Source organism: Mchenga conophoros, linkage group LG20 (assembly GCF_057382185.1).
Source record: "Mchenga conophoros isolate Kocher_MC1m ecotype Shallow Benthic linkage group LG20, M_conophoros_male_GT1.1, whole genome shotgun sequence".
Lineage (NCBI taxonomy): Eukaryota > Metazoa > Chordata > Actinopteri > Cichliformes > Cichlidae > Mchenga > Mchenga conophoros.
Window position 1 is genome coordinate 32,688,191 of NC_140545.1, and position 23,797 is coordinate 32,711,987.

A 23,797-nucleotide genomic window follows, 5' to 3' on the forward strand; every position below is an offset into this window, starting at 1 on the left:
ACATGATTATGTTTATCATGGCAAAATGTTTATTATTATTATGGGCATGTAAATGCATGCTGCATGTTAATCCTTCATAGTAAATTAAGAAAAAGAAAACTTTCAAGTGCCATTTGCAACATGAATCAAAAATATTCATTTACATTCATGACAACAACCAACATCTGTAGAAAAGCTACACGTGAAAGCAGTGCAGTTATAAATATGCTCTTTCTCCAAGACAAGAGCAAACATGTCTGGCCTTTACATCGGGAATGTCATCGTTTACTTTGATTAAACAGCAGCAGTGCATTTACTTTCACCAGGCTGCAAGCAACTTTCATGTAATACTCCAAACAATGTGTACATGTTCAGACCATTTAAACAGATTTTCTTCTTTTGCAGCCTCTAAAATTGAAACAGTCCAGTGTTGAAGTTTAAAATCCAGTGTTCTGTCAGTACTTGTTGATCCCAAATATCCGTACTCCATGAAACTGAGGCAGCTTTGGGAGGAGGACGCTAAGGAGCGAGCACGTGTTGATGAGGAAATGCGTAGGATCGTATTTTGTGTAGAAACTTGCAAGAATATATCTGTAAAGAAAGAGAGTGAGAGAAAGAAAGCATCAGCATCAACATGAATTCTTCAGGATTATAACACACACACAAATACATGATAAAACAAAAGTACATGACACACAGAAAGTTCAGGCTGAGAATATTTGGCCTTAGCTTTTCAGTTTTTGGCCAACCTCAATCCCAGAAACTCATATTCATCACAACAATTTTAAACAAAATTACAAATCTAAAAACAAAAAGAAAAAAATTCTAACAAACTTCTGGAACCAAAGCCAAAAGAATTATCATTGGATTCAACCTATAAAAGGGGATCATACAAGTTTAACCTCTACTATAAAAATCATATAATATATATATATATTTAATATATATGTTTTAAAAAAAACTGCATTTATTATAAATGACCTCTCATGCCCCATCGTCCATGCCTTCACAGCCCACACTTTGGGAATCACCGGCCTACGTCTATCACCTCAGACCTTTTCCTCTTAGTTTCACTGAACCTCAGTAGCGGTGGTTAGCATGAATGAATACATGCAAATTGCTTTTCCCGAGCGTCCCTAACTATGGTTTTGAAATCCAAAAGGAAAAAAAACAAAAACAAAAAAAACAGTCACAGAATAAAACAGGGGATTTAACAGTGAGTTGACAGATTTGTTTGCTTTCACTTGCTTTCACTACCATCCCTGCTGGCTTACTAATTTGCTCAGCTGCAGTCAAAATTATATTGAAACTGGTGTACTTTTTTACTTTTACTCTTTGGAGAACTATTAAACTGCCAAATCTTTTATTTATTATAAAAGCAGACTACTTTTTAATTTAATTACTTTACACAAACACATGTAGGACTCATGTTGGCTAAAGAACATAGCAAAGTTTAACTTTCTATCCACTGATAAGGGCAACGGGTAATTCTTGGGGTAGCCAGTCGCTATTTGGGCTGATATTTCTGTTTCTGTCGGCTGATCACTGTTAACAAATCCTTTAAAAAGCGGTTAAAAGCCTAAATTGTTGTCAAATAACATACAGCAGTTATGCAACCTTTACATGTTAAATTACTCATCCTAATGAAAGTGAAACTGTAAGCTATCTGTGACGTTCTGTTGTGAACAGTGTATGTACTTACAGAACAATTGGTGAGATGGTAAGAAATTTGCGTGAAGATGTGAACTGGACGCCGTAATCCATCTGTTCCCAGTGTGTGAGCAGACGGGCTTTGCCTTGGTCTGGTGTTTCAAAGGGAGTGCCCTTCACTGTGTGCAGAAACAGGTACATCACCTGCAGAGGAGACATAACAACAGTCATCTACAAACATTATCAGGGGGAAGAAGAAGTAATACTCCATGCAAGTTCAAGTGCAACGACGAATCAAGGAGACATTTCAGTCACTGCCCGGAGAGCTGATGTTTTCATTAACCCTGGAAGTGACCCAACAAATTTTCCCAGCTCTGACATGTAAGAGCAGTATTGTGGAGAGCAAAATTACCTCCCCCAGGTGCAAACCACACTGAAGGTATAAACCGTGGGAAAAGAAAAACAACATACATTTTGTCTGATGTGCACTGCAAAACTGGTGGTTTTTTTGGTTTTGTTTTTTAAAGAACAGCGCTTCCCTGAGATATTAAAACAACAACTAATACACTTTCAACAACAGCAGCAATTCAGCTGGTTTTTAGATTTTCAATCATACTGATGTAAAGCCAAAATGATTCTGAAACAATTGCCAATGTTCGCTAATTTTTAGTCACTGGAACTGAAAATGATGCTGTACATTGGTTGGCTCCAGTTTTAAATGATATGTTACCAGCTTGCCTCTTAGACCAAATTATTATTCTTAAACTATTCATCTAAAGTTGATGAAGTTGGGCTCTTATACAGATTTCAAATGTGACATTGAAATTTGACCCTTCAACTTCCACTCTGACCTTAGATTTGACCTTTCTAGTAGCAGGAAATCTAATGCCACACAGTAAAGTTACATGTTTTCTTAAAGCATATTAAAATATTAGATATAAAATATCTCACAAGTAATTTTTTTAGTTTTCTTTCACAATATGCTGTATAAAGTACTGTAAATAATGGAAATTGTACCAGCGAAATGCATGTAAACTTAGTACTAAGTAAATACTTTCTTTTATTGATCCCCTTCACTCTTAACCCTGTAATGCAGAGTGCATCACATTTGAATTCTTTCGTATCTCTTTATCCATCACACATCATCAGTGTGATGGATAATCCTACAGGGATCGGAAAATGCCAGGTGTAGTAAAAAAATATCCAAATTAAAACTCATAATGCACATTTTTATTCAGCTTTGTTTTAAATTCTCAGAAGAATCAATAAAGACTCCAGTTTCAAAACGATTGAATATTCTGGCAAGTACTTAATGGTTCGGGCTTTACAGCGATAAATAATTTGGTTTTGTTGCGGAAACATCCACAAACTATGTATAAAAATTGCAACAATTCCTAAACAGTTAATGCAGTTTTCTGGAACCCCAGAAAGTCTGCACTTCAATCACTGTTTGAGTTCAAATCCACTGTGATGGTGTACAGAGAAAACTACAAAAACTGAGTCTTAACTCAACAAATTATGGACATAACTGTATTAATATATAAAACTATAAACAGATGAGAAGACATAAGCTTACAATTTATAAGTAAAACTCATCTAAGCAGCAAATTGGTGAAAATTAAAAAAAACAAAACAACTGTACATGATTTGAATTTAGCATATCAAAATCAAAAAATTTTTATCTCTGAAGCAGACGACTTCTGATAAACTGTTTAGCACTGTTATGAACAACCAAGATCATGGTACTTCACAAAGTTGTACTTTTCTCATTAACTCTGGACACCAGCACGCTTTACTGATATTGGGGGAGGGAGGTGTTAAGGAAAGTAGTGCTGTGTGCTGATCTGCAGATTAAATGCAAATGAAAGCGTGACCACAATTTCAGTTTCTTTTCACCTGAAAACAGATAAACCGATATTTTACGACACATACGCACCCTACAGTAAAACAGACAATGCCACCTTTCAGCATGTAAAATGGAATAACATCCCAGGATCACGCAATATTGTTAGGCGGGGGTGCCACACAAAAACATGTCAGCACAAGTCATGATAAAACTGAAGAAAAGCTGATTAAATATGCAAGTGTCCACTGTCTTTGACGTCATATACCAAAAGGTTTTACTGTCATCTATTTGTCAGTTTAGTGTAATAGCATTGTTTAATAATTTGATGTTTTTATGATCTCACAAAATATAGAAGCTAAATTATGAATTAATCAGATTAGATTCTGATATTATCTGTATCTATACCTGTCACCTGCTAGACTACAAATACTAGCAACTGCCAGTGATAACGCTCAGACTCCTAGTACACAACTATTGTATCAATTTAAAAATCCTATGTCGACTTGTCCCACAGTTATCAGTCGTGTCCAAATTCATGGGCTGCATTTGTAGGCCGATTACATCACAGCGACGCGACGAAGGCTGTCCAAAGTCGTACACTCCTCCGAATGCAACCGACAAATGCGTCCTCCTTTTCCCTGAATTTAAAGGATGGGTCAGGTGTATCCTTCGTGGCCCATCATATCCCAGAATTCATTGCGCAGCCAATTCCAGTTATAAAACAATGGCGGCCACTAAGTTTTTAATATTACTCTTATTACTCTGGGTCACAAAATAAATGTTTAACATATTTTCAGGCGAGAATGTGGGTCTGTAAACTTCAAATATCTGCTCAGTTTATCAAGACATCGCATATTTGCAAAAGTGCTCTGACGTTTTCGGAGACGTCTGTTATCCACCAGCTCGATAGCTAGCCGGGAGCTCGAGGGTCACTAGAGCCGCCGAGAGCAGCAAACTCCCGGCAGATCATTTTTCAGATTATCGCGGTCTTTCGCTACTCAGGTTAAACGTAATATATATATAAGTCACTTAGATAACCTAAAAATTTTCTTGTTTGGCTTTTTTCAGTGTTTTATTTGTTCGTGAGTAAATCGGTTTGGCTGAGATTAAAGTTATTAGGTTACATAAAATAAAACTTTATTAATCCCCCGGGTGGGTTCCTCCTTGGTTTTCACACAGCTGAATAAACGTCAAACCAAAAACTGATTAAACAGAAGTGTGAGATAGTCGAGAATTTACACCAGTGTCCTGTTATATTTTAGATAGCAAGGAGCAGACGGCTGAGTTTATTAAACTCCACCGAGACAGCGGCGACACAAATCTGAAGGCTAGACCGTCCAATTTCACAGCCGTTTACTTCCGGCCTACCCAACCTTCTGACGACCTCGCCCACGTAGACCGCGAAGGGCGAGTCCTCAGGAGGATGCAGCCCATGAATTTGGACACGACCATCATGTTCAGAAGACTCTCAGAAAACTTGACCTCTGACCTGTAGGTTGAGGTCCCTGAGATCTGAACTTGTCAGAGATTTTTAGTAGCTACACCATCAATTTGAAGCTCTCGTGTCCACGCTGCCTGCCCATCCGGAAGCCCATCAACCTTTTACGGCTGAAAGGTAAAAACTGAAACTAAGTGTGGAAAAAGATTTTAGTTAACTGAAATAAAAACTGAAACTAGGCTCATGAAAAAAAGAAAAATGAACTGATGAACTGCATGAAAATGTTCATTTCTACACAGCACAGCTGTTTAGGCTTTACTGACCAGATTGTGGATGACGTTAGTTAGTGTCCAGACCAGCGGGACAGTGAAGAAAGGGATGCTGAGCAGGACGATGTGTAAGACGACAGTGAGCAACAGATAGGTAAGCCATATCCCTCTGCTGTTCATCACCCGTGTGTTGGGGTTTACCTCGCTGTGAGCGACGCCCACATTCATCTAGAAAAGGAAAGAAAATGTAAATGGAAAAAAACCAAACAAAAACCCACATGCTTCAGAAGCACTCAAATGTAAACATTTGACCCCACAGAGTTCCAGCTTCGAGACGTAAGCAAGCAGAAACTTGGACAATTTAAACAGTAGTAATTTTATAACAGTGGCTAATTTCAGTTGCTTTTTGTTTTGTTGCTGTATTGCGAATCATCTTTTTACGTTGCGTTTTATTATTTTATTTAAATTTTCATTCATTTATCTCCTTTATTATATTTTACAGAACTTTTTTCTCTTAGGTCATTTTTATATTTTTGAGCTCATCATATTGTATTTATTTTTTTCAGCTAGTCTATTTATGCTATTTTATTATAGATTTTGTTTAATGGTTTGGCTTGTGTAACACAGGAATTTCCAGATATTTGGGATACCTAATGTAAATCTTATCTTCACATCAACATGCCTATTAGCAACAAAGGTATCTGTTTATGCAACAAAAGCTTCAAAAAGCTTTACATTACAGCAGTGACTACAACCTTTGCACGCAAGCTCAGTACATTGTTTGTTCCTGAGTTTTGCTTGCTGTACCTTTCATATAGACAACAATAACGTCAAGATCTTGATCTGCTCTGCAGCTAAAAGGACGTTAAATCAGTGAATAATACTTTTAATTTATTCTGGGCCATTCCATGAAAAAAAACCAACAACAATCCCATGTGACCTGTCAGAATCAGCTGGTTTTTTTTCTTCATTTTGTACAATCACTTTAGTACATTTCGTGCAAAATGTTACTTTCATACTATCAACATTTTCCAAGTTACAGCAGCATGAAGTATGCTAAGTAGGGAGAGAGATGAAATCCTTATTTTAATTCAAATTATTTTTGTATATTTTATAACTTCTTCAATATAAGAGATAAAATTACACACCAATTAAAAAGTACAAAATGTTTACCCTCCCACTATGTCCTCTATGACCTCCAAGGGTCTGTGACTGTTTTAAATGCTTTCATAATATGCTTAGATTATTTTAGAAAGATATTTTGCTGATTTTGAGGAGGTAAGGAGTGGGTCCATATTTTTTCATGGAAATGTTTTCTGTCATGTTAGCTACTCATTTCATTCATATAAAAAGAAGCAGGGCTATCAAACTAATTTTAGTTCATCAGTGCAGGACTGTGCAAACTGTATGTGACGTAATCTTGCAAATATAGCGCTTATAATGTGGGAAAATCCCCCACACAATTAACTGAATCTAATAATATTAAGCCCAGTCAACTTCATACAGGTAACAAGTAGGGCTGTTTGATATAACGATATATATCGGATGATGATATACAAACGTCTATGTTTCATTTTACGCTATCGTTTGTTTCGTGGTATTGCAAAATAAACTGTTTACGGCAATATTTTTTCACCGTTTTGATGGTCCCTGTAGTGGCTATATTAATTTCTTAAAGTTCTCTCTTTCTCTTATATTTAATATAACCACACTACAGACGGACAAGCGCCTGTTTTTATGCCTTGTGGTTAGCAACAACGACGGTAACACCATCGCGTGTCCGCTTGTTTATGTTCCACATAAACCTTTCACAATAAAGCTCAAGATCCTGTTGAGACTTTTCAAAATAAACTGAATCACGTGAAAGAGCAGATTATTTACGGATGAGAAGTAAAAAAGAGCCGACAGGTGCTAAAAAATAAACCTTAGACTCAAACGTTAGAACAGGCTTTTCCCCGCAGCACGCTGTGTAATAAATACTCACAAAGAAAACGGCGGCCGTTACAACTTATGTCTAAAAATATATCGTTTCATGCATATGTTAAAACACTCGACTCCAGGTACATGACGCGCAGCTGGAAACACTTCACGCAAGTCGAGCTGCCCGAGATTCACAGAATTTACAGAAAATGTTACATTTTTGTGATTTATATCGTTATCGGACGATAGAATTCTTATATCGGGATATGAGATTTTGGTCATATTGCACAGCCCTAACTGTGGTCACATACAGGTAACAAGTATAAACTTTTCAATTAGAAGTTACTTATGGCATCGAAGAACAAGAACAGCCTAATAATGTGTAAAGAAGCTTATCTGCTTATCTTATTAACACTTTTTTTCTCCCTGCCTTTGAAGAGATGCTCTGTGAAATTATTTTGTTTTAGTGGACACTCATTAATTATTTCCTTTTACTGGAAGTAAGCTAGCTCACTTACAGTAGCACTGGTAAAAAAAGTTTTTCGGTCATCTCAGAGAAGCCAATATCTCAACAATGACTCAAATCCACAAGCTTCAGGTTATCGGTTATCTGTTGAAACCTCTGAAATCAGTCTTTTTCAGGTTGTATTATATCTAGAACTGGCTATAACCCACCAAAGTGTAGAAATCCCCCCTGTGGGAGGCATTTAATTGGGGGAAGTCCCTCTTTCTTGAAGTCTAAATTTCAAGCAGTGGTTTATGGCCCCTATACAGCCCAATCTGATCTGAAACAAGATAGACCACTACAAACAAATTACACATTCATCATCATCCAAATGTTCCTCTTTGTTTAAGCTGTAAAAAGTCCTGAAAATGCTCACATTATATGAACTATTCACATACAAAAACCCTTCACTTGGTTTCACTTTATTCATGTACCATTCACTTTATTAGGCACACCTTTCGAATACTGGTTGGACCCCTTTCACCTTCAGAACTGCCTTAATTCTTTGTGGCTTAATTTCAGCATGGTGCTAGAAAATATTCCTCAAAGACCTGAGTTCATACCGACGTGATGCTTCCTGCAGTTGCTGCAGATTTGTCAGGTGCATATCCATGATGTTAATCTCCATTTTTACCACATCCCAAAGCTGGTGTTTGCATTGAGATCTGGTGACTCTGGAGGCCATTTGAACTTTGTCGTGTTCAAAAAAAAACAAAAAACAAAACAGTTGGAGATTCTTTTCAGCTTTTCTGGAAGCAGCTATCAGAGGAGGGGTACATTCTCTTTTGCTTATGTCATTTAAATGATGCTCTGTTACAGCGACCCTGAGAGGTCGAATGCAACACAACATAATAAAAGATCAGCAAATAGAGAAATTCTACGCAAGCACAGAAAAAGCACTGGAATTCAATCTCGCAATTGTTCTGTCATTTTGTCTTCCCCAAAACACTTGTGTTTTACAAGTTGGATTTTTTTTGGTTTCAATTTCTGTTGTGCTTTATTCAACCTTTGTGTTTTTGTGTGCTTTTGCAGCATTTTGCTATTCACTGGTGTTTTTTAGGTTGCAGTGCATCTGACCTGTCAGAGCCACCATATCAGTTGGCACAAATTAACCGAAATGTGGCATGAAAACACCCCCACACCAAAACACCAGCAACACCTCTCTGTGTTTAATTATTCGTTATTATTAATCCCCTGCTCTCTTCCACAGCGTGTCTTTGTCTGTTTTCCTGCGTGTTGTGGATTCAGAGGTGCTTTTCTGGATGTAGTAACTTGTTTTTTAAGTTATTGTTGCCTTCCTAACAGTTCAAACTGTTCTCCACTGACCTGTAGTATCAGCCAACCTGGCTGATGTCTGGCTCAAATTCAAGTTCAGATGTGACAAATTATTAATAACCTGCTATACAATGTTTTCTGGTAGGAAAAAAACAAACCCCCAAAACTTTCCATCTTCTACTAAATGGCTCGTTAACATGCTTCTAGCATATTCAGACTTTCAAACCTGAGCAATGTTTGAACATGAATCTCTCAAAAATTTTAAAGATAGAAGTAAAAAATGTTCACTAGCCTCTTTTACCATCAAACTGAATGTAATTACTGATTGTAATTTTTTGTACAAGAATAAGTGCTGCAAGAATTCTAATAAAACTGCTCAATCCACAATGACAGTTGAATGAAAGTAGCATTGTCTTCATTTCTGTGACCTTTTTTATGCTAAAAAGTTTTATTTTGCATTATTGCGAAATTCAACTGCATACCATTCAGAGGTTCTCACTAGTTAATTTTTGCAAAGTGATTTTTGATTCATGTAGGACTTTGCAGGACTACTTGATATTTAAATGTATTTTATCAAATCAGAGATCTTAATTCAAGGTAACAGAGGCGAGTGAGCATTTCAAACCTTTGTCTTATTTTTTATATATATCCATGTTCAAACACTGCCTTAGATCTCAATCTCAAATCGGAGCTGATTTAACAAAGAAATATTACAAAAAAAGTGACGATTTGAGATGGAATAACCCTACTTTGACATTTCAGTCAAGTGTATCAATTTGCCTTTTGTTTATAATCTCGTTAACTTCCAGTTAGTTTCCAGAGTGGGCTTTCTTGTGCAACTTTCGCGTTAATCTTTTTTCTTTTCTTTTCTTTTCTTTTTCTTTTCTTTTTTTTTTTTTAAACATGCTCTGCAGGGGCATTTAAAATTTAAATTAAAGAAGTTCAGAGTATATGTCACATTGCAAACACAGCACTTTGTTGGTGCAGATGTCTCAAAGTCATGCAGGCATGACAGTTTCAAATGCACACAATCCCCAAAACCTCAACTAGCATGATGAGGGTTTGGAAAAAAAGCGCTGGGGGGGAAAAAAAAACACTTAATACGAATTTTGTTTTGGTGGCCAAAATACACGCTTCCTCTCAAGTAGATGCACCAAAGGCTTATCGTGCTAGATGTGGTCAACGTAAGCAGCATGATGAGGCTTTGGGAAAAAGTGCTGGGGGGGGGAAAAATGACTTATTATGAATTTTGTTTCGCTGCCAAAATACACGCTTCCTCTCAAAGTAGATGCAACAAAGCACATGCACCAAAGCCTTATCATGCTAGATGTGGTCAACATAACTAGCATGTTGAGGTTATGGGAAAAATGACTCCACCCGACTGAGTTCTTCTGGTTACCAAAACACACGCTTCCTCTTTTAGCCGTCCCCAACATCAGTGGGCCAACATTCAGTCGTCTCACCGCAATTTTCAGACTCCTTAGACTCGAACAGTGTTAAATATACCACAAGAACAACACAGACAACCTTTCAGAAAATGCTCAGACTTTTCGAGTATATTATTTAACTAAATACGAGTCACGTGACGTTCGCGGGCTAGCTAACAGCCGCTACCTACAGGTTGACAAGCTAACACCAGTTTAAATGTACTTTAATTACAATTAATCGTTTCACACGATACGTAAGCACTGAGGACGTAAACCGATTCCGTCGTGCGGTGAGTAACAAATCTAGCTCGTGTGGTATTTCTAGATTTAAAGCGCTACATTTCACCGGAGAAAACTTTACCTTCCTGTGTTGTCGTAGCTCACCAGGAAATTCCTTGTTTTGTCTTCTTAACCCCGCCTTCGCTTGAGCTGGACTGGTTCCTCTGTCAAAACTCCAGCCTGTCTTTAACAACGGCAGGTAAACAGGTGAAAGGGGAAAACTGTGAGAGGTACACTAAAGATCAGCTGTCCAAGAAATTCCCGAGATGCCCCAGTAAATGTGTTGGCCACAATTTAGTGCTACTGTTAATTCCCATATAACTACCTAGATATCAGGGTGGCTGCAGGCATGCAGAAGCTTTCAGATCATCTTTCAGGAACGCACATGGACAAAAAAACAAACAAAAAAACCCTTTATACACTTACTCGCTGGGCACTTCATTAGGTACAACTGTTCCACTGCTTCTTAACACATCAATGTAATTAAGAATCACGGCAGCAACGGCGTTATTTGAGCATGTAGAAATGGTCAAGACGACCAGAGCGCCAAAATTCAGAAAAAAGGTAAGGTAACAGACTTTGATGTGGTGCCAAACAGGCTTGTGTATTTCCAGAGCTGCTGATCTACTGGAATTATCACACACAAGCATCTCAAGGGTTTATAGAGAATGGTCTGAAAAACAGAAAGTATCCAGTGAGCAGCAGCTCTGTGGGTAAATTCCTTCTTGATGCCAGAAGTTATAGGATAGCGGTCAGGCTCCTTTAAGCTGAGAGGAAGGTAACAGTGACTCAAATAACCACTTTGTCATCTTACACAGTTTTGTGGTTTTTGAGCTTTCACATTCTGTTTGTTATTAAATATCTTCAGTTGGTTTCTTAAGTTTGCCTTCCTATAATTATTCTGAATTATTATTATGCCTTTTATTGCCTATTATCGGAGAGCATTTGTTTTCTCTTTTGTAAGTTGAGTTTGTGAATTATATACTCGTGCAGTTTGATTTGCCATCTTGTTTTTTTCCCCCATGGTAGCAGTTTGTTAGTGTTGTATTCCTTCTTGTAGTTTATCCTGCCTCCCTTGTGTTCCCTGTATATAGTTAAGATCCCTGTATCCATTTTCCTGTTTAACTTTGATAGTCATGATTTTTTTGTGCCTTGTGTTCAGTTTGACCTTCTTGTCTTGTGTAATTAGTTTTAGCCGTATCTTGTTGCTCTCCAGCATCCACTTTCCTTGATTTCCTTGTGTTTACTTTTGTCTCAGTTTCTTCTCATGTCATACTGTTTGTCAGTTTCCCTCGTGACTCTTTTTCTTTTTGTTTAGGGATCTTGTTACCTGCTGCCTGCTGGACACTGGCTTGCCAAAATTGGATGATGAAAGATTGGAAAAGGTTTTCAGATGGATTGGAGGGGTCAAAAATAGGGTAAATAACTTAAACCTATGAGCAGTTCAGGGTGGTGGTAATGTAATGGTGTGGGGGATATTTTGTTGTTACACTTTGGGCTCCTTAGTACAAGATGAGCATCATTTAAACACACTCTGAATCAGTAGTGTTGCTGACCATGTTCACCCCTTTATCACCATAGTGTACCCATCTTCTGATGGCTGCTTCCAGCAGGATTCACTGCATGGAAATTGCCTCCACAGTCACCAGAACTCAGGCCAGTAGAGCATCTTTGGAATGTGGTGAAATAAAAGGTTTTCACATCATGGATATGCGGCCAATAAATCTGCAACAACTACATTAAGCTATCCTGTCACTATGGATTAAAATCTGTAAATGTTTCCAGGAACTTTTTGAATCTCAGTCACAAAGACGGCAGCTCTGAAGGCAAAAGGGGCTCTGACTCAGTACTAGCAAGGTGTACTAATAAAGTATGTAGTGAGTTTGTATGCACTAATCTAAATATTCAGCACAATATCCTCTGCAGATTAACAATAACTCTCACACTAACAATCAACAAATGGGGTGAATTTAGGGAACATAAGATTGAAAAGCACAGTAATACTAGGTTTGGTTTTCTTGTCCGATGATTGATAGTGGAATGTTTTTGTTAAGCCACTAGAGTCACTATAATGTTCTCATCAGTGTGACATGACATGTTGTAGTGGTTAAGGATCAAAGAGGAAGTTGACTTTGAAAAGCAGAGGAAAATGACACAAGCTAGTTTTAATCAAATATATTACATAAGTGATTATAGTGAACATGATGAAACCAGTAAATTTTCTTCTTATCATCATCTCTATCTTAGGAACATGATATTAGATCATCCAAACCAAGTAATTATCACCCGTGCAATAGAAAAGTATTCAACAGACTCTATATCAGTGGGTCTTCATATGTGCCGACACCAGATCAACAACAAAAGGTTCATGAACTGGTTGAATGTTGTCAGATGAGATATTCTAACCCTCTTTTCAGGATTCATGCTAACTACAGCCATATTGGACCAACGTTACAATAAAATAATAACACTTGCTGGTGTAGTGAATAACACATTTGCTAGAAATCCCCAGGGGGTCACAAGCTAGCTTCTGGGCCAAGAAAGCAGCCAAAAGTACCTTCTCTCATTTATCAAATAAACAATATACAGGCAAAATACGAGCCAAAGGACCATGTCGATGTGACCCACTGCATCTTAAAAGGAACACCAAACAACCTCTAAAACAACAACAAGAATAGAATTCAATTTCTAGTGCATATCAGAAAATCTGTAAGAAGTAGCCTTCTTTTATTATTCGTTTAATTTTATTTATTTATTTTTGAAATAATGCATCATGCCCATTGCAACTTCAGTTATTAGCATGTTGATTGGCCATTTCTCAGGTGGTTTTATAAGGTAATAATCTTTCCCCCATTCTGGGTTGGACAGGACACATATGATAACAGTGGGTCTTTCTAAAGTGAGGATGGAAGCCATGACATGACAAATACCTAGTCACACATCTATTGGTAAGAGCGTTGTTTTTACAGTAAAGAAATGAAAGTTGAGTTCAAATTCATAATGATAAAAACATGATTACATGAACTATTATGACCAAAAAACTATAAACTAAGTATGAACGGAACTGTACAAAAAAGTACTTAACCTAGTGTAAGCCAATGATAAATATCTGCTGTTCAAACCACCCAGATGTTTCCAAAAAAGTTTTTGGCTTAGGTTACACGTTCAGAATATGATATGATCATGTCCTTCTGAGACCCAGTCTATTCATTATGTCCTCTGTAGTGGACAAAAGAGTTAAACCGAAAGATTTCCTCAGTTCTCAGGAGGACATGATATGACCTTTTCACATCAAATAGATGAGGGTAATTCCATCTCAGTTCATCGTGTTTAATAAAAAAATTCCCTCCTCACAGCTTGTCAAAATATTGAAAAAAAGGGGGGGAAAAGTACATTTAATATGAATTGTAAAACAAAATAAACAAAAAGAAATAGGAAAAAAATGGAAGGTTTCCTGGCTTTATTAATGTGGAATCTTGGGAATGTAGCTAAAGTTACTGCAGCATGATTGATGGAAGTCCCTAAGATATTTGGATGTTTGGTCTTTGAAGGTAGATTTGGATGCCTGTAGAAATCATAATTTAGTATGTGTGGGAATAATATTTAATAGACAATTCATGTATGGCAGCCAAAGATTATAACAAATTATATCATTTCTAAAATTCACAGATTTTAAGATAAAAGACCTAAATTATAACCAATGATTTTTGTTTACTAGGCAAGAAGGCTAGCTCTGATACTAAGGCTTCAAATATTAATTCTAACAATATGTAAAGTATTTCCAATATATAATTTTTAATCAGTAATATTTTCATCAACAGTGCTCGGTAATTCAGTTTATTTATTTTTTAAGGGAAACTATAGTCGGTACACAAACAACTTTTTTCCCTTTCAAGAAATCATCGACTGAATGCAATCGTCAGGTGTCATCAAAATTCACTTGACTTCCTTCAAATAAGTCATCCTCTTTAATACATTTATATATTTTTGTTTTGTGTTGTAATAGCAGGACGTTAAAATCTGTCCAAATCACCCTTAACCTGGATCCGGTCTTTTATCAGTTCCCAGAGTCAGAACCAGACACGGAGAAGCTGCATTCAGCTTTTATGCTCCTTATATCTGGAACAAACTCCCAGAAAGCCTCAGATCAGCTGAAACACTCAGTTTATTTAAATCCATGTTGAAGACTCACCTATTCTCAGCTGCATTTGAATAAAGCACCAAATCCACACTTTTAAGCTTAAATTTCAAAACTTACACTAACTACTGATTTTATCTACTGTTCTGATTCTATCTGTTTTGATTTTATATACTGTTTTGTTTGTTTGTTTGTTTGTTTGTTAAGTGGGTTTAGAGCTCTGGGTAGCTCCCCAACTGGGTCTAGACTGGGTCTAGAGAGTATTTTAAATTCAGGGAATTTAAAATAGAAAGTAGCTCGTCCACAGAAGGACTGGTAGCTCCCCTTACGATAAGGGTTCAGATCGCGCGAACAGGTGTGGGATTAGAGCTCTGGGTAGCTCCCCAACTGGGTCTAGACTGGGTCTAGAGAGTATTTTAAATTCAGGGAATTTAAAATAGAAAGTAGCTCGTCCACAGAAGGACTGGTAGCTCCCCTTACGATAAGGGTTCAGATTGCGCGAACAGGTGTGAAATGTGTGTGTTTAGTTAGTTTGTTTGTTTGCTTGTTTTAATCAATTTTAAATCATGCTTTTTATTTGTTTTTGTTTCTAATGTCTCTGTAAAGCACTTTGAATCACCTTGTTGTTGAATTGTGCTATACAAATAAATTTGCCTTGCCTTGCCTTAATTAACCCCAAATTCTTATTTATTGTTTTACATAAATATTTACTTTTAGTGCTGTTTAGGAACGCAGTGAAACTGAATTTTAAATATTCATAGCTGACAGTGTTTTATGCAGTAAAACTAAACCACTCTGCCAGCAGATGAAATATTAGTCTAGTGTAAAAGTATTATGAAGCTAGTATTGGAAATTACTTTAAAACTATGACTAGGTAACCTTTGTATTCCTCTTTTCTACTATAGAGATGAATAATATAATCATGTTTTCTACAAACGGGTCTTGCAGCTCAGTATGTTTTCCATTTGTAACTCTGAGCTATATCTTTGTCTATTTTTTTGTACAAAGCCACCAGTGAACTACAGAATTATACTGTTAGCTTCTATGGTATCGTGGGCATTGATTAATTTTGCCATGAAATTAAAAATAATACATAAATGGAGTGAACTGACATTCATAGTCTTTTCTAGACTTTCTGACTACCCAGAATGCTTTATACTGTAGTATGAAGTGGCCACATTTAACCATGTAGTCATACATTCATTTGATTATACCGTACTTTGTTCTACACATTATGCACTTTATTTACCTCACATCCAGTTAGCCTCACATGAATGGACTGTGTAGGAAGACTGGACTACCTGAAAGGAACCTTGTGAATTCACAGGAAGGTCCCAGCTACTTTGATGTTCTTAGTTCACAGACTTATTGTTTTTTAATCCTTGAAAACAGGATGTCTTCACTTGGAGGATCTGAATTTATTCTGTGAAGAGCAATTGCTCAGTTGAGTCATGCAAATGGCCTGTTTTGATTCTCTGTTCCTTCTGAGCAGATACTTCAGTTTCAGTCCGGCTGTGAATGCACAGCACTCACTTGAGAAAGGAAGTGGTATTTTTTCCCTAAGACCATCAAGTTTATGCTGATAAATCGAGAGTTAAACTCGATATCTATTTCACTTTGACATCTTGTTAAGTTGCATTTGTTTTCTTAGTATCAAGTTTGTGAATTTGTTTAACAGTCACAGGTGTCGAACTCCAGGCCTCAGTGGCCGGTGTCCTGCAGGTTTTAGATGTGTCTTTGATCCAACACAGCTGATTTAAATGGCTAAATTACCTCCTCAAAATGTCTTGTAGTTCTCCAGAGACCTGGTAATAAACTAATCATTTGATTCACGTGTATTGACCCAGGGTGTTATCTAAAACCTGCAGGACACCGTCCCTCGAGGCCTGGAGTTTGACACCCCTTGTTCTTCTTTATACTGCAACTCTGTAATGAGTCTCTATGTGCAACGTTACTGGCCAACTCCCTTTCCAAACAGTGTGTATTCTCTCTTTGATAAGAGACTCCTTAGCTTAAAAATATGGCTTTTTGCTAAATGGAGAGCAAGGGGAAGCAGTCATCACTAACCTGCATTTTTGGTTTGAGCAGTTAAAAGGGCAAATGCTTTGACTCTTATAGCATTTATGTTATATTATAAATATAGTGAGAAAGAGAAATATGCTCATCAGCTGAACCCAGACAACACTGATTGTACAACTGATGATTGATTGTAAGACTGTCTGCAGTGACGGTCTTACAATCATCAGTTGATTCACCATGAGCTTGATTCACAGGCGCAAGCAGTCATAATCATCTTGACACATAAAAGGATAATTATTATTAGTATTATTATTAGTATTATTTTTACACAACACAGCTGCAAAAAAAGCTCTGGAAGTAAGCCAGTCACCTGACCATCCTTTTCTCTATTTAATCATTTATTTTTGTTTTTACATAAACATCAGTTTCAGGTCTCTAATAGATGCATATTTTTTATTTCATTTCCTTTAGTCAAGCTTTGTGATTCAATGCATGCCCCTTCCACAGTAAGCAAACAGTTGGGTGAGTCGATCAGTTGGAGCGTATTTTTTGTGCCAGAGCCCCGTGACTTATTAATCCCACCAAGCTTCAAAAAACATAATTTTGCATAATGAGTACTTCTGATGATTCCAGTTGATATAGCCTATTAAGATTTTATTTATTGAATGCAGAACTCATAAAATGGGCTTATATTATGATTTATTAATCTCTTTTACTTTGTGAAAACTGAGTTAGCCATTGGGTAAACTCCAGTGCAGTCCTATTATAAAGCTGAAGTAAAGTAAACAGAGAATCTCTTTGTAGCTGCTGTTGATGCATTGTGATTTCAGAATGCTCAGAGCAGTAAAGTGTTTAAGTATAAGTGTGGCAATTCATTCTTAATTTAACAAGCTTGATTTTATGGAAATGGGAATACCTCTTAGGAGGGAAATAAGTAAGCCTATGCCAGTGTGAACAAAGTCAGAAGTACTGTTTGCTATTCTGTCACACTGAGGAGACTCCTCTTCAGTAGCACAAGAGCTGTGTAAAAAAGGAGAAAAAGAAAGTGATGTCGTTACTGAACTGGCTGAATGTCTTGGATATTCTGAAAAACTTAAGCTTGCTGCGTCAGACATTTTTCTTTAGGGAAATTTAATATTTACCTCTGAGTCTTTTATTTGCCCTTATTAAACAATAGTTGAATTGTCCACACAGAATTTGTCTGATCATCTGCAGCAGTTGATGGGTTATAATCACTTAGTACTTAACAATGAGCTGTAAACTCAAGTGTGGAAATTCAACCTTGATTTGATGAGTCTGATGGTGCAGTAAGGGAAGCGTCTTGGAGAGCGGGAATGAGTAGAATGATTGAAGAGAAATAAAGCAGAAGTGCTGTTACCTGTTATGTCACTCTGATGTGGTTGCTTCCCAGCATTGTGTGAAAACAATTAAAAAGCACAAATCATGTTATTCCTAATGACCACTGACTGAATGTTCAGGGTGTTCTGACAAACTTTTTTGAGTGGAAAATGTATATTTATCAGTATATTTTAGGGGATGATGTAAATGAGAAGTCATAGAGGGGCTCAGAATAAGAGAATTTCTATCCAAAAGCAAGCAGCTCTAAGGAACCTCTTCTTTGGTCTAGACTGAAATTTTGTAAAGACATTTATTGTCCTCAAAGAAATATGGATCAAATAACTAACAGCGGCGCTGGCTTGAATACTGAAGCCAGAGCTAAGGTGACCAGATGTCCTTCTCTAAGTGTCCCATATTTGGATGACCATGCACTTTTCTAAAGTCTGGCTTCCACCCAATGGTTGTGAAGGGAAGGATTTTTATTGCAGTAAAATGAAGGTTAGCCTCTCTAATGCTATGCCCATCGGTGAAAATTACAAGTCAACAGAAAGTCACAAACTTGGCAGATTTTGTTGAATATGATGGAAAGCACTGAAAGGAAAATGAAGCACCAAGAAATATACTGAGAAATGGAGGTTTTGTCATTTTCTGCTAGAATTATTTTTCAGTTTCACACAGAGGGGGGAAATGTTTGTTTCATAATTGGCCAAATTGTCAGATATGGCTCCATACCTCCTCCAAGGTATGTCAGTCTGTGCATGCATCTTTACTGAATCCCAGTGACTTTTATCATTTGAGACCACAAAAAACCCCTCAGTTTTCTTTTATTCTTATTGTATTAACATAGTAAAAAAGAGTAGGAAAGGTCAACACAGTCAAATATAATATGTATCTGACTACCTCCCAGCACTGTCAATGTGTCTGAGTTTGTCCAAGTCAAACACCATATTTAGGACAGGCAGAACCCCCCCCCCCCCCCCCCAAGAAACAAACAAACAAAAACAAACTACTACTACTTATATTTACAGGTGGCCACATCATGGTCTCTGCTGCAATGTGTGGCCAAACTGTTCACATATATGCTAACAATTACCACTTGGAGATTTTCTGTTTTGGCTGCAGTGTTTATCTCCTTCTGACTCACTACATCACTGCACTCAAACCACTTCCCCCTTCCAACTCAGACTTGGCTTTCCCTTGCCAAGTCTGAGTTGGCCATCCCTAGTCATTTTCCCTTACTCTTCGCAAAAATCATTTGACCTATGCTGTGTCTCTCACTTGGTATCTACACCTGAGTTCACCTGGTTATTGTCCCTCTAACAGTAAAAGGGGGGGGGGGGGGGGGGGGGGTAGTGCTGGAGGATCCTGAGGATATTGTTTCCCGGTAGCATGTGCATGTTGTTAAATAAATAAATAAATAAAAAGAGAAGTGATGTCACTGCTATTGACCACACGATTACCGTACACTATGTTCTGATGAATTTAAGCGTCACACTTTTTTCACACAATTAAACAAGAAGCACTCTGAGAGCACAAATATCCGCCAACACAGGTCCCTTTCTGGGCAGTATTTACTTTTATAGTAGTAAATGAATTATTGTATTATGGACATGTTCATTTTGTTTTCTTTGTTCTTTTTACATATACTTTAAGGAGTTTGTAGTGCAGTAAAAAGAAGCACACAGTAGAAGCTTTTGTTATTTGCTCTGTTGAAACCTATTTTAATATACCTGACATAATTTTGAGTATATTTATTTGTTATTTTTGTGGATATAGTAAATGTGTAGCATTAATTTTAATGTTTAGTAAAATTTGCTTACATTTTTAGTAAATATCAGGTGAATAAAGTTTTTGATCACAAATTCATTTTGTTTTTTTTATATATCTGTATATATTGGCAAAAAAGTCTTACAATATATTTTGTTTTCAAATCTTTGACAAATAAATAAATTAAGCTGACCTTGAAATTCTCAGTGAATGTAAGCCAAATTTGAATGGATTGTTGAAACCCCACTCTCCAAAAGTTGATTCATGTGGACGTAACGTTTTCAGTGGCAGAAATGTTTCGTCACTCATCCAAGTGACTTCTTCAGTCTCAGCTGACTGCAGGTTTCCCCAAATCTTAAAAACAGTACATTCGCATAGTGACTGAAACCAGCCCACTGAAGGAACAATGGGCTGGGTGGTCAGTTCCTTCATCATGATTATGCAAATTCTCATGACCACTGATCAACAACCACTGACCAAACCACATTTTCTATAGTGCCATTATCAATCATATTATTAAATGGCAATGGGTGGCTGCATGTGGTAATGAGGATTTCTATGTGTCTGATCTCTTAGATGACATGTTTGCCTCATTTGACCAAGGTGAATTTCTCCCAAGGGAGACAATAAAGGCTAATCTAAGAATCCTCTGATTGACCAATCGACATAATCATAAACCAGGGGTCCCCAATCCTAGTCCGCGAGGGCCGGTGTCCCTGCAGGTTTTAGATCTCACCCTGGGTCAACACACCTGAATCACATGATTAGTTCATTACCAGGCCTCTGAAGAACTTCAAGACATGTTGAGAAGGTAATTTATCCATTTAAATCAGCTGTGATGGATCAAGGACACATCTAAAACCTGCAGGGACACCGGCCCTCGTGGACTGGGATTGGGGACCCCTGTCATAAACGACGAGCGTTTCAGAATCAGGGACACTGAACAGCTTAAGTGTTTGCAACATAATAGAGCACACTCACAGTATGGACAAAAAAAGAAAAAAAGTGGATCATGAGCTGCTGTTTTGACAGCTGCTGTTTGAGTTTAAATAAATAAAAAAAGACTGTACAATATGTTCCAGTATGGTCAAACATCTTTACACAGCCATCTAGTTTTTTTGTTTTGTTTTTGTTTTGTTTTTCAGCAGTAATCCTATTGATTAACTTGAGCTGTCCTTTCCAAAGGTGGGAAGGAATAACTGAAAATCTTCAGTTTCTGCAAAATAACAGACTCAAACAGTTGCTGTTTTGATACTGGTGCGCAAAAGCAAAAAACAAAAACAAAACAAAACATTTTGAGTCACATTGGCAGCTCTTCAATCCAGACTGAAATTTTTAACATTTACATTTTAGATTTTTATCATAAAGCAATGGACTTAGGGGGAGAGAAGACAGGAGTTAATAATATGCGTGATGAATGAGGGGAAAAGGAAAGAAATGCTCAGTGCATCACTGGAAGTTCCCCAGTCTGTAAGCTTTATCAAAAGGAAAAGCTTGCATTATTGTATATAAATCATGTGATTACATCTGATTGCCATGAGTATATTGTGTCGTATTTGGTTCAAGATTTTTTTAAAGGAAATAATTTTGACCTAATCCCTTCAATACACCGCCCAGGATTTTTTTTAAATTATCATAACCGTAATTACAAAATCTCTCGAGTGACTAATCGTAACATTTCTGAACTTCCTGATTGCATCACAAATCCTCTGCAGAGTAAACGTCACGTCTCATACAATAAACCATGCAGGTGATTTAAAAAAAAAAAAAACAAAAAAAAAAAAACTGATCCTACCCACAGACATCAAAAGCATCTATTGCTGATTAGTGTAGCACCTTAAATGCTGTATGTGGGTTCACATCTGTTATTTTTCTTTGTGTGTTATATTTGACGTGATTACTTATTGAACATTTTTCAGTTTTTGCAAATGTGCTCAATAGGTAAATAATTTCCTCATGTGCTCCGAGAGCCAGGAAAATAAGTTGTGCTCTCCAGCAGTGGATGGAAACTGTAGAGTATGGAGTTTCGAACTCACAAAGAGTGCAGGTGGGTGGGACACGAGGGAGGCGGAATAATTTCAGGATATCAAACCACTCACAGTAGGAGAGACTTCCTTGTTGAGCAGCCTATAGTGCCTTTACGCTCATTAATACTTCCTCTTCCCCTTAAAAACGTGTCACATTCTCTCTCTTTTCCCCTTTCTTTGAATTACCGCTGTACATGCGTTGCATCATCTGAATGCAAACAAACAGGTCTGAGCAGAGGCGTTGACTGGGAGGAAATATGCAGGAAGTAGTGCAGCAGGAATGTTTTAGGAAAGCACAGCTTCCTTTTAGCACCATAACATTATTATTCAAAATTATTCGATGAGAAGAGGGATACCTCAGCGCAGGTAACTTCATAAATTTCCTGAATGAGTAAGCATTTATTGTGATCGTTTGGGCAAAAAGAACAATCGCCATAGGATAAATAATATATATCTAAATAAATTTAAGGGTCAAAACACGTTATCATGCGTAGCAGTTTTTATTATAATAAATATTGTATACAGTTTGAATGAAAAATACAGTGGTGAATACATTAAGTATTCATTGATTATTATGAATAAAAACAATAAATACAATAAATAAAAACTTTAATAAATATATCAAACCTTTCGGAAAGATCATTAAAATCGATAAATTATTAACTACAGAAAACTGCACTACAAACTGCGATCACTGTGATCAATTTAAAAGATGCTCAATACATTGAGTATTTAAAATACTGTGAGGTTCTACATGCATTTCTGAGTTGTCCCGTCTGTGTGGTGAGCCGGATCTCCAACTGAAAGGACGCGAGCGGTGAAGATGGAGAAGGAGAAGAGTCTGTCCAGAATGTAGTGACACAGATACGGCTTCTCCCACTCCGGAATTGTTACTTCTCCGACGGCTAGATCCTGCAGAATCAGACCGATCATCAAGCATGCTGTATCAGTGCTGTTGTCAAAAGCAAATACTTTGATGACCAAACTTACCACTGCTCCCCATTCTCCCTTCGAATCAGCGCACTTCGTCACGTCAGTGTGCAGCTTATTTATCACTGGCACCACCTGGCTGGCAAACTCTGAGCACCTTTCAAATTCAGAAATCCTCCTCACCAGACTTCTGTAACGGTCAAGGACTTTGATGATCTTCCCAAAGCATGGCTAAGGACGAAGAATAGACAAAAAGGATTAGAAATCGCACCTAATCAGATAACATATCGTATTTTGAAGTCACAGATTTATGTCAATATCAGTTCAATTAAATTCATGTCACAGTTTATAATTCTTATAGGTGATATTACCAGAGATTCCTGTTTGAGGGTCCCAGGATCACACATGTCTTTTGAGTTCATCCACACAAGTAAGGTGCTAAATTGTATCTCTTCCCTCGTAACTAATCCCTTTCGTGCCTGCAGAACATTTGGAAACAGTCGGTATGAGCACATCGTGGTACAATGTAATGTATCTCCTGTGAGAAAAACCTTTCATACTTTAAAACTAGACTTTTTAAATGTGTTTATTGGTTTGGCATCGTCTAAGCATGCGTTTGAGTGAGCAAAACATATTCCAAATGCGCAGTAAAAAGTTTGTTTTCCCCTCCACTAGTGGTTAAAAAGGAGAAATTAAGAAATAGCTTGGGAAAAAAATTGAACAACTCACCTCCAGAGATACATTTCTAGCAATTTTATTAAGTTCCAGCGAACTGGTCTGTACGTCAACGCAGGATTCTTGATGCCCGGCTGGAGCAGCAGACGCGGTGGAAAAAAACATTAAAGAGAGAACAGCAAAAGTAAAAGAGTGCGCCATGGTTAGTTATTTGCCTCCTGCTGTGAGATCCTTTCTGTGAGAGAGGTGCTGGGACCTTAAATATCGTCTGTTAAAAAGAACTCGCCCCGTCTGAGTGTGATTTGAGAATGAGAG

General features: G+C 37.3%; 2 protein-coding genes and 1 long non-coding RNA gene across 3 annotated transcripts; 1 reads left to right on the top strand and 2 right to left on the bottom strand.

Moving 5' to 3' along the window:
• Window positions 1–6: 6 nt before the first annotated feature.
• ormdl2 (ORMDL sphingolipid biosynthesis regulator 2) lies at window positions 7–10,827 on the bottom strand. Its single transcript, XM_085260883.1, has 4 exons — window positions 10,671–10,827; window positions 5,237–5,410; window positions 1,682–1,833; window positions 7–570 (listed from the first exon to the last, which is right to left on the bottom strand). Exons 2-4 carry the CDS (start codon window positions 5,408–5,410, stop codon window positions 435–437), a joined length of 462 nt encoding a protein of 153 aa, XP_085117009.1. The 5' UTR covers window positions 10,671–10,827; the 3' UTR covers window positions 7–434.
• On the top strand, window positions 10,318–15,393 carry LOC146551211 (uncharacterized). The gene is made up of 3 exons (XR_014890276.1): window positions 10,318–10,599; window positions 11,907–12,006; window positions 12,170–15,393. It is a non-coding gene; the product is annotated as an uncharacterized LOC146551211 (long non-coding RNA).
• A 6,971-nt stretch (window positions 15,394–22,364) lies between these two features.
• LOC146551212 (uncharacterized) lies at window positions 22,365–23,797 on the bottom strand. Its single transcript, XM_085260188.1, has 4 exons — window positions 23,537–23,797; window positions 23,179–23,286; window positions 22,868–23,038; window positions 22,365–22,789 (listed from the first exon to the last, which is right to left on the bottom strand). The coding sequence occupies exons 1-4, from the start codon at window positions 23,681–23,683 to the stop codon at window positions 22,628–22,630; spliced, it is 588 nt and encodes a 195-aa protein (XP_085116314.1). The 5' UTR covers window positions 23,684–23,797; the 3' UTR covers window positions 22,365–22,627.